The sequence below is a fragment of the Athene noctua genome, chromosome 5 (genome assembly GCF_965140245.1).
Source record: "Athene noctua chromosome 5, bAthNoc1.hap1.1, whole genome shotgun sequence".
NCBI classification, from domain to species: Eukaryota; Metazoa; Chordata; class Aves; order Strigiformes; family Strigidae; genus Athene; species Athene noctua.
In genome coordinates this window covers 33,088,847-33,099,461 of record NC_134041.1, presented here as the reverse complement: position 1 = coordinate 33,099,461, position 10,615 = coordinate 33,088,847, and the positions used below count along the sequence as shown (strand labels likewise).

The 10,615-nt window shown below is 39.3% G+C and overlaps 1 protein-coding gene across 6 annotated transcripts in view; it reads right to left on the bottom strand.

Moving 5' to 3' along the window:
• Window positions 1–1,822: 1,822 nt before the first annotated feature.
• The window catches only part of RC3H1 (ring finger and CCCH-type domains 1), a 67,657-nt gene continuing 58,864 nt past the window's right edge, over window positions 1,823–10,615 (bottom strand). For all 6 annotated transcript variants that reach the window (XM_074907005.1, XM_074907007.1, XM_074907008.1 and 3 more), the window contains one exon: window positions 1,823–10,486. In XM_074907005.1, coding sequence (XP_074763106.1) covers window positions 10,333–10,486 — 154 coding nt within the window. In that variant the 3' untranslated portion in view covers window positions 1,823–10,332. The remainder of the gene's footprint in view (window positions 10,487–10,615) is intronic.

Here is a 10,615-nt window from a genome sequence, read left to right as displayed (position 1 = left end):
ACTACGCTGGTATTACGACTGCATGCTCGCTTCACTGTAAAAGAGGCCAAATGCCTAAAACTGACCATGGGAATGCTTTCTTTAATGATGGTTTTAGCAGCAAGGTTCATTCCAGAATTGACACTGTAGGGCTGAAGGGATCTGTAAGCTGCCCAAGTCATACCCTCTAGGGTAGCTGGGTAAATATATTTTTAGGTGGCAATTTATTGCTGGTTCAGCTCAAAGCAACAACCCAGCACTCACGCCTGAGCGGCGTTATACCTACAGAAGTGTCCAAAGAGAGAAGTGTGTTCATATAGATCATTAGCTGCCTTGTTTCCTCCAGAGGAAGGACTCTTTTTCTCCTAGTACTGCTGCTCACCCACCCAAAGCAGGGATCAGCTGCTCAGAACCATCACACACCAAAAGCTCTAAGCCTGGCAGTCTGGGGCAAGAGAGATCACACCTCAGATTTAGTCTCTCCCACACTCATAGTCCGGGAGACAGGGAGTTGGAGTTAACAATTATGGGGAATGATGGAGATTACAGAAACAAGATACCCCAGCCAGGACAGGGAGCCCTTTGCTTCAGGGTGCTGCTGCCTGTTCCAAGAGCCAGCAGAGCTGTGCAGTACAGCACACCTGCCATCTCTGGGGGAAGATCACAAGCGCTGCTGTTTTTCAGAAAAAAGAGCCTAGAGCCGTTTAGAGCAGATGGGAGACAGTGTGTTTTCTCAACATGCTTTCACTGTCCTCTGAATTGCGCTTTGAGAAGGTACAAGGAAACAGCCCTTAAACATACCTGGGTGGTGAGCAGGAACACAAATTTGATTAGATTTTGGTTTGTGCTTTGGGTGCTCAGTTTTATGACAATGCACGGGAAGAAAGACTCACGCACTCATAGAGAGAGATGGGTGAAGAAATGCCATGTTCTGGACTAGCCTTTTCCAGCTTCCTTCTATCCTGCTATCCATACCCAAGGCGAAAAAAATTTTTCAGCAGCTGCCACCCAGTCAAACTCCATCTCCCTTCTTTTCCATATACAAAAACCTCCAAGTTTCCTCAAAGATCTCTTGATGCAGAGCAGCCACTGCTCCCTTCCAAAGGAATCTGACTCTCCACAGCATTTCAGATCTTCTGTAAAAACCAACCACTTGCAGAAATACAGCTTGCCTTCCCCCATCCCCACCCCCTCCTTCCTAAGGGAGTACATGAGCATCCTGGACTCTCCAAATCAAAGGTAGAAGTAATAAACATTATGCATTAACTCCTAGGGCAGAAGGCTCTGCTTGCCCTGGAATAGAAGGAACACTTCTTTAGCAAAGCTGCAGTTTATTCCACAGCAGACTACGTTCAGCCAGTCTCAGATTTATAGCCAGCTGATGACTTGTTAAAGCCCACAAAAAGGAGCGAAAGATTAAAAACCACATAGCAGACCATGGAGCAAACCTTATTCTCACTTTAAAGCAAGTTCCAACGCAGGGTCAATATTAAAGGCACACTGCTTGCTCCTCGCTTTGAAGGGTTTGTTTTAATTTTGTTTTTTAATATATAGACTCTGAGCAATCTGCAAAATTGATTGAGTATCCTTTCTTGTTCACCTCTGGCAAACACACTAAGAAGCCACTTTTGTTTACAGTCAGAGTCTGAAGAGAACAGACCAGACCTCCAGAGGCAGGTGGATTCTCTGCTATTTGGCATCTCTTATGCTCCAGTCTGGCAGAGAACAAACACACCTTGGCCTGGAGAAAGTCTTACACAGTCAGTCTTACACTCACACAATTTAGAAGAATGCACATTCACCCCAAACAGACAGACAATGAGAGATATTTCAAAGTGTTCTCCATTAATTTATCATTTAATATAAATGCTGACAGAGAAGAAGATAAGACTTTGTAGACACTTCCATCTATTTACAAGTCAAATAGTGAATCACCACCTTTCCACCCATTATTTTTGTTGAATCTACAACTCAAAGGACCCTTAGACACTATGTGGAAGCAAGGTGAGGTTGAGTCAGCTTTAAGAGGGAGAAAACCAAGTGAAGAGGAAAGAAGAAACAGCATTTCAACATATGGCTTTTTCTATATAACCACCATGCACAGACAATAGGTCTCCACTTCCTTGTTCTTTAATATAAAAGTGACACTGTTGGCTCTATAGTTCTAAAAAAGAAATAAAGGAGACAAATACAGACTTTCAGATCTCTGGATCCTCTTGCCTTTTGCCTCCCTTCAACCTACTCTGTCCCACTTCAGCATATCTAGAAGGCTTTTCTTTCAAGTTTAAAAAGCATATTGCAGGAGTAAAGACAAGGAGTTGGATATACTGAACTCTTTCTTCTACTCGTTTTGTCATCTTAGTTTTTCCAAAAGGTAGTAAACCATCTAATCTTTCAAGGAAAGAGGTATCAATGCCTTGTCTGCCTCTGGGTGTCTCCCGTGTGAACAGGCCTGTATATACACAAGACTTCAACATTCTCCTGAACTTGCAAAGAATTCAGTTTATGAAATTCTCATTCATTCTACTTAATCTCTACTACTATTAAAAATGTCTTGATAGTTAAAAACAATAAATATTCACAATATCAACCCAGAGTCAGCCATTCCCATAAAAGCTCAAGAACTTTTTTTGATGGGGAAGAGAAGCAGGAAAGGAAGAAAACAGCAGAAGAAGAAGAAAAGCAAGGAAAGGACCAGTTCAAACAGAAAGAGGGAATTCATAACATTTTGTTTAGCATTAATTTATAACAGCAGACAGGGAATTTCATTTATCCAGGATCCTAAATATATTCAAGAAATAGTTCATAACCTGACTCAACAAATCTCATGGTCTCCTTTATTACCTAGACTATACTTTTTATTTTATTTTTTGTTAAATATACCTCTGCAGGGCACAATCACATACAATCAATACGATTGGAAAATTACATGAGCTCTATCTCAAGCATATATGCACCAATGTTAAAAAGTTATTTAAAAAACCAACCAAACAAAAAAATAAAATAAACTCCACCCAAAAAGGTGATAATGACTGCAGAATGTCTCCGGGAGACTTGTAGGGAACTAACAAGATCAAAGAAAACTAGGCTTACAAAAACCAGGAAAAAAGTAATCTATAGAGAAATCCCACAACTGGAAGTAGATGATTTCAAAGAGGGGGTGGGAGCTGTCACATAGAAGATCCCACAACTCTTCCTCCCTCCTCCCATTTATGCCTTGCCTCACCAATTCCTCCCCATAGCAACAAATACAATGGGGAATAGGCTTGACACTATGCTACTGGTTATAGAAAATAGGGAAAAATAATTAAGGTACAGCACAGTTGCTAAGCTGAATTCAAGGTAAGCTCCTCTTAGCATAGAGGCTGCTTACACGGCAAGCAGAGGCCAAAGGGTAATGGAAACTCCTTAAAATTAGAAAAAAATGAAAGTCACTCGATGTGCTAGATTTGCCCATTAAGAGAGGCTGCAGATAAAGGTACCAATTGTGAACTGTGCAGCAGCTGTGACATGAACAGGCTTTTTTCTGTCTCAGGTTGCTTTACACATTTATAAACTGCTGCTACAAAGTTTTTTTTTAAAAGCTAGAAATAAAGAGGTCAGTGCACACATCCAGTTGTGGGATCCATCCGATACACACACAATCTGGTTTGGATGCCAAAGACTTGTGAGTACTGTCTGCCTGACACAGAACTATTAGTAAATCTTTTTAACATTACAAAGCAGCAATTAATTTCTTAAACATCAAATACTCCACAAGAATTTATTTTTTGCTTACAGATATTTTTCCCATGTACATTTCATATGTAATTCCATCATTTCTAATGCTTTTTATTTTCACAGACACTGCACCACTTGTTGCTTCCTTCCATCCCAAGACTGTATTTTTCAAACTGAAGTTGATAACTGTGTTTTCCTAAAACTTTCAGATCTTAGCATCAGTTGCTTCCTGGAATATGAAAGCATCCAACTTGTACACCCAAAGACACCTGCCTTGCTGGATGAAGCACCTAAACTTTCCCAAATGCTGAACACTGGGCAATTTGCACTAAAATCAACACAAACTCTCTGGAATTGCAAAGATTGCCTTGGAAAGATCAGTTAATTATTTAGGTTACTAAGTTATAGCCATCCAATTTTTATTATGGTCACATATTTTAAACTTCAAATGACTGGGATGTTCCAAATTCACATTCCCAAGTGTTTTTTTTTATTGGGAAGTTTCAAAAAAAGCTGCACCCTCTTTGCTTACTATAGTGTTCAAAGAGTTTCCAAGGCATGATATTACACTTACCATTGGGAAATAAAATTATAAAAGAAAATCAATATTGAAGTTTGTTCTCCTTTCCCTGCTCATCAAGGCTCTACCTGCATCACAAGAAGTGCCTTGAAGACTGTGAAAACACTAAGCAGTTACATTCTTCTTCCTACACAAGAACAAAGGTCACAGGTTAACTGTATAAGGACACTGTTCTGGGATAACATTCCCCAAGATCACTTAATTCTATTGCGTACCTTGAACTAACTTACTCTAGCCTCTTTCACCCTCCTGATTTTTCAACAGAAAATAATGTGGTTGATAACATCCGAGTATGGAAAAGAGAATCCCCAGTGAAATTTTGGGCATTTCAGGTTAGATTTGACCTGAGAACAAATCCATTTGCGCAACATAATCTGTATGCTGGTATATCACAAGTGACAACCACCTAAAGATTAGACCTAAAAGGTGGCTCAGAAGAGCTGTTTCACCTTCCTCATAAATTCAGAGTTTAAATTTCCTCAAGCAAGGCAGACGTTTTTCCAACTCATGTTTAAATTACCACTTAGACAACTTAAGAACTTCTGCTTTCTTTCATCCAAGGGAATGGATTTATTGTGATACAAGAAAAGGTGCCCACATGCTAACTTTTTTTGGTTGCTTTTAAGTCAGTGATAACAACGTTAAGGGACAGAAATAGAAAATGTGTTTTGGAAAGCAAACAATGGCAAAATTTGAATATGAAGGTAACATCATGCCTCAGTCTTGCTCTGTGTTCCTCCTATCTATTCTAGGACTACAAAAACTTCTTCATACACACACAGACAAGCACAAAACTTGCACGCTGCTTGTATGTTGCATTTTTCTTCCCCCATTTTAGAACAGAAGATGAGATGGCATTCCTGCTCTTGAGCCTCCTCGTTATTAGCATGAATTTCTTGGACCATAAAAGTGGGTCTGAAATAGCCAGTCAACCAAAGATGCTGGAGTTCTTCAGATAACTATCCTGTAAGTCTGCTTCAATATAGTCCAGATTTATAAATGGAAATGGCAGATTTCTCTCTGAACCTAAAAACCTTAGTAACAGTCCGCAAGAATTAGATCAAGGAAGGAAAATGCAAGCAGCTTTCCTGCATTATCAGTGAACAGCCTCACTCCTAGTCCTTTCTAATAAAGAATTTGCCCCACCTTACTCAATTCGTGCTGCCAGGAGACAATACCATCATAACAAGTTGGCTTCTTCCACATCTAATTTAATGTAATGCTACAGTTTGACAAGTCTTTTCAGTTCCAATGGGCTTAAAAGTCAGTCACACTTGCAACACAATTTATATTTTACTGTAACTGAAGAAATTTTAAATCGGTATTCAATTTAAACACTTAAAGACAAGGCTTCTTTGATTATACAAAATTTCTATGTTCCTTCTCCCTCTCTAAATGAGCCATTCCGTCAGTGGAGAGAGTGCATGAGAGACTGAAAACATGTCAGAACACCCCAGATAAATCTCAGTACATTGCAAATTGTATCACTAAATGGAATGATGTTCCACAATTCAATGCACAGATAAGGCTTGACAATCATTAACTTCTGAAAATTGTTATTACGATAGTACAGTCAACTCACAAAACCCTACGAAGATTTGACAATCAAAATGGCTACACCAGGAAAAAAAAAAAAAGTGTAAAGCACAAGTCTTTGGCTCTCCTTTAAAGAAAAACAGCAGTTTACCATGTTTATACAGATCCCCCGTTTGCCTACCAGTAGGGGCAATATCACATTTGTGCATCACTGAGTAATAACACCATTAGAAAAGGCAACTTCACAGAAGTTATTGGCTAAGCGAATTCATTTGAATGCTCTGTTTTGAGGCAGCAAGCTGTCACTGTTAGACAATCAGGGAGGGTGAATGGGCAAGCCGCAGAAGGACAGGAAGGAAGGTATGGACAAAATGGAGGGAATAAGGTTCAGAATAAACTGAACAGAGAGAACTTGAGAAAAAGGGGTTAACATTGCTGCAGGTTTGAAAGGTGCTCTGATCTCAATTTAAAAAGTCCTACTCTGAAATGGGACAGGATACAATAGTATACAAGAGGGGCAGAAGAAAGAGTGTAAGGTTCTCCTGTTACAAAAAGAGAACTAGGTCATAGAAAAGGAAGAAGAGAAGTTGACAGGAGGAAAGTAACACTAGAATAAACATAATTTCTACACTGACTGAACCACTGACACACTGAAGCTTAAGCTAGCATTTGAAGCTTCCTGTTCTGGGGGTTGTCTGTGCTGGGGCTGAAACCCAGGTATCAGTGAGGGTTCAAAGTTGTCTACTGCAGTAGAAAATCTAACCTGACTACCAAATGATGCAGTAGTGTCCTAACACCATTGTAATACTATTTCTTCTTGCTCAAGTAGAAAGAACTAAACCACTTTCTAGCTGAGACCAATTTCACTGAGGGGGAGAGCATTCCTGCACAGTTGGGACAATGACTGATGGGCTACAGAAATGAATGGAACAGGATACAAGGTTACTCCAGAAATTTTAATTCCCTGCTTACTTGCTGCAACCGTCAATGTTTCCTTATATGCAGAACTATCTATCCTCCCAGTTCTACTAGCATGCTTTTCCACAAAAAGGGAAAATTTTAGGTGCAGCTTCCAGAAAAGACTTAAAAGCAGACACTGCAATTTGCTGTTTGACTTGTTTTATCTACTAAGCTTCTACAAAAAAGAAAAAAAAAAAACAAAGGAAGAGGGGAAAAAACAAAGCCAAAAATCAATACTGTCAGTAGATATTAAACAAACTATTTAACAAGCCAAACTATAAAACCGGGCAAACAGGGCATTCACCTGGACACACTGATCACAACAAGGACACTATGCACAAAGTACAGCATGGAGAGCTGGATAAAGGAGAAAAAACAACAGTAACGTCTCCCTTCTAATCCACAGGTTTTGGAAGCATTCACCCTGTGTTGGCCAGCAATCTGAAAAGCTCTTACTGAAGAATTCCTCCTGGGAGCAAAAGTGGAGGAAAGAACATAATGCCCAACCTGGCAAGGAAACTAGCTGGCATAAGTAATAAAAGAGAAAAGGTTTTCTGCTCCTCCAGATTTTCTTCCTAGTGTTTAAAATGAATCTGTAGATTCAAATATAACATAACCGTCTTTGAAAATTCCTTTTACATCAGGAATTACTGCAGTCAAAAAAAAGGTACATTCTGGGCTTGGCCTCCTAGGTTAGAATATTGCACTAATTATCTCAACTAAAATGAGCTCCCTGTGTTAATAAAGACACAGCAGAAAGAAAGTAAACTAATTAAAAATAATGAGAAGGCTGACCTGACAGTGGTGCTCTGCACTAAAGGATGGGAGAAGAGGGCACAGTGCCCATGTCAGTTGACTGGTGAGCAGGCTGCCAGGGGAACACATTGATCTTTGTCATGCCCAGAGCAGAGGAGGGAGGAACAGACCTGACAGGCTCAGAACTGCATCAGCCCAGTTCTGCTCGGCTTGAAGGGGAGCAGCTGTAATGCTAGGCCTCAAGTAGGAGATACAGATGGATGGGGGCAAAGTGTAGATGAAGCTATTCTAGTGCAAAGATGATTCTTTGCCAAAAGTTAAGAGGGGTTAGAAAGAAAGCAAGCTTCACAACTACTCTTGTCAATTAAGAGGATAAAGTTCAACTAAGAACGAAATAAACCTATGTGAAGACATATGGAAAGTGTGGGCGTGTGCGCTGAAAAATGCCTTTTATTTTCATTCAGTGCTTCTACCTCCCAGACATTTGATCACAACAGCTGCGCTCATGCGAAAAAATTCTTAAAACATACCCAATATATATACAGATATAACTATGTATATATGTATATATATATATTTATATATAAATTTTTATTTAAATAAAAAAGAAAGCTCGAATCCCAAGCCAATATGTGTATCAAATCCTTGACCAGCCAGGTCTGTCGGGCATAATCAAATTCAATGTGAAATAGTATATAAACGCGGTGCCTTGACTGGGCAAATTAAATAATTGCTACTCAAAAGAGTCTTCTGTTTGGACTCTCCTACTGGTAGGCAATAGTGGGACTGTATCCCCTCCCACCCCCCATTTTGTTTTATTTAACAGTTTGATGAATGCAAAGCTTAGCCCAAGGTTGCTATGACCTCAGCAGGAGTTAAGGTTAAGGGAAAAAAAAAAAACCTAAAACCCAAGAAAATTTATTAACTCTTGCTTTACCCAACCAAAGCAATGCAGTAATTTATTATTACATAACCAGTGCTTTCTGATTTAGTAGTCTAACCCAGAAAAAAAAAAAACAACAAAACAAGAACAGGCCAAGAAGGTGCAGAGGGAGCAGCACTTCAAAAATCATTCTCCACAGAATTATTCACATACAGGATCTCACCCCAGCACATGTCAAAAGAGTCAAAAAATGTGCAGCAACAACACAATCTCTCTCATTTCTTTAACTTCTAAAGAAGACATCTAGAAAGGCTTACAGTTTCTCCAACTTATACTTACAAAGCATCGACTTGGAGAAGTAGCACACTAGATTCATCAAGCAAAATTTGCTTTTCAGTACTTCTGACTACTACTGACAGGATCTGTGCTGCATCTTAAGTGGTCATTTTGACAGAACTACTCCCCTATGAAAGGGGAATCTAGGAAGGATTCACTGCAGCAGTGGCAAACAAGCTGCAGATTGATTCTTGTGTCAAATTCTAATACACACAGAACTTCATGAATGCCAACTTTAAAAAAAAAAAATTCCCATTTCAAAGATTTCCATGATCAATGCACACAAATCAAAGTTGTTGGTCTCAAGGCCCTCAACAGCTTTACAATTAAATAACTGATGTATCACTGAACAAAGAAAAAAACCCCTCAGGTTATCGAGGAAATAATGTTTTTAATAATAATAATAAAAAAAGCAATGAAGAAAAAACAAAGGCAGGAGTTGCTGAGAAGAAGGTATACATGAAAGACTTATTTCAAAAGGCAAAAAGATCAGTAAGTCCCTTGGCATGAACTTACTTGTACAGACTCTGGGTAAGCTTGTTTTAAAGGCATAGTGAGAAGGGGGGGAAAAAAAAAATAAAACCAGCAAACACTTGGTGAACTAACATGATTCACAAGCTCATAGGCAATTAACATCCTTCCAGCAACTGCATAACCTTATGTTCTCTCTACTTCCTATTTCTAGAGATTCTGCCTTGGTCACAGCTGTACAACCTTCACTGGTTAATTAAGCCTCTCTACTACAAGCCCCAGCTAACCAGCTTCAGAAATACCTGTGCTGTAGTAGACAGGTCTGCATTCTGCTGACCTCTTTAGTTCCAACAGAAAATAAAAGGCCAGCAACTTTCAAATAAAATAATGGGTGCTGGACACTTACTTTGTTATCCTCTTTGATTACACCTGCTGTGCTGGGACACACAGTAAGGACCACACACTGCAAAGATTCTGTCATTTGTATTTTAAACTTAAATAATTTAAGCAAGAAGTCTCACACAAGCTAGGGTTCTGTTCCTAGCCACAATGGGAGGAATTATTTTAAAGAATGAAGTTCGCTACACATCTTTTGACACTGCAATTTGCAGCTACTCTCCAACCCTCATCCCTTGTTTACCCTTAAACCATACAAGGAAGCGGCCAGGTTGGTTTAGTTGTTGAGAAATTAAGTTGATATGGAATTATGCACTGGGTATGTAATAATACCAAAATAAAAGAAAAAAACCTACTTCATTAAGATCATACAATTAATCAAACAGAGTATATATATATAATATCTTTTTTTTTAAGCCCTGGGATCCAAGGCGTCCAAAGTTATTAAAATAAAGTTCATTCACAGAACAAAAACAAATTTAATTTGAATTGCTTGCAGATACTGCTAATTTTCATTTTTTTTAATTAAAAAATGCGTTAATGTGAACTATGTGCAGGATTTGTTTCTAGTAGTTGTGTTTGTGCACATTGCCTCTGGACCTGCTGCTCTGCTACTGCTGTTGCTCCTGGGTTTCTTCAATTACCCCTGGAAAAAAACGTGATGGAAGCTACTGACACCCCAGCAAAACAAACTCTGGGGTATGCTGGCCTCACTTCATGGAGCAGACGTGGGTGTAACTCCTGCTCTCTGAGAGTCGTGGTTGTCTCCTCCTCCCTCCGGGTCCTCTGACAGACTGAGAGATGCCGTCTTGTTTGACAGGAGGCCAATGTTCTCTTGTGTCAAGGCTGATCCATTTGGAACATCACTGCTGAAAGAAAGTTGAGGAGAAAGGGGAGATGGTGTGAAGAGAAGTAAGTACTGACATCTTTCATTTATTTTAAGTAAAAGGACTTCAATATTTGTTGCTGAAGCATCTCAATGAACAGTTGCAAACAAA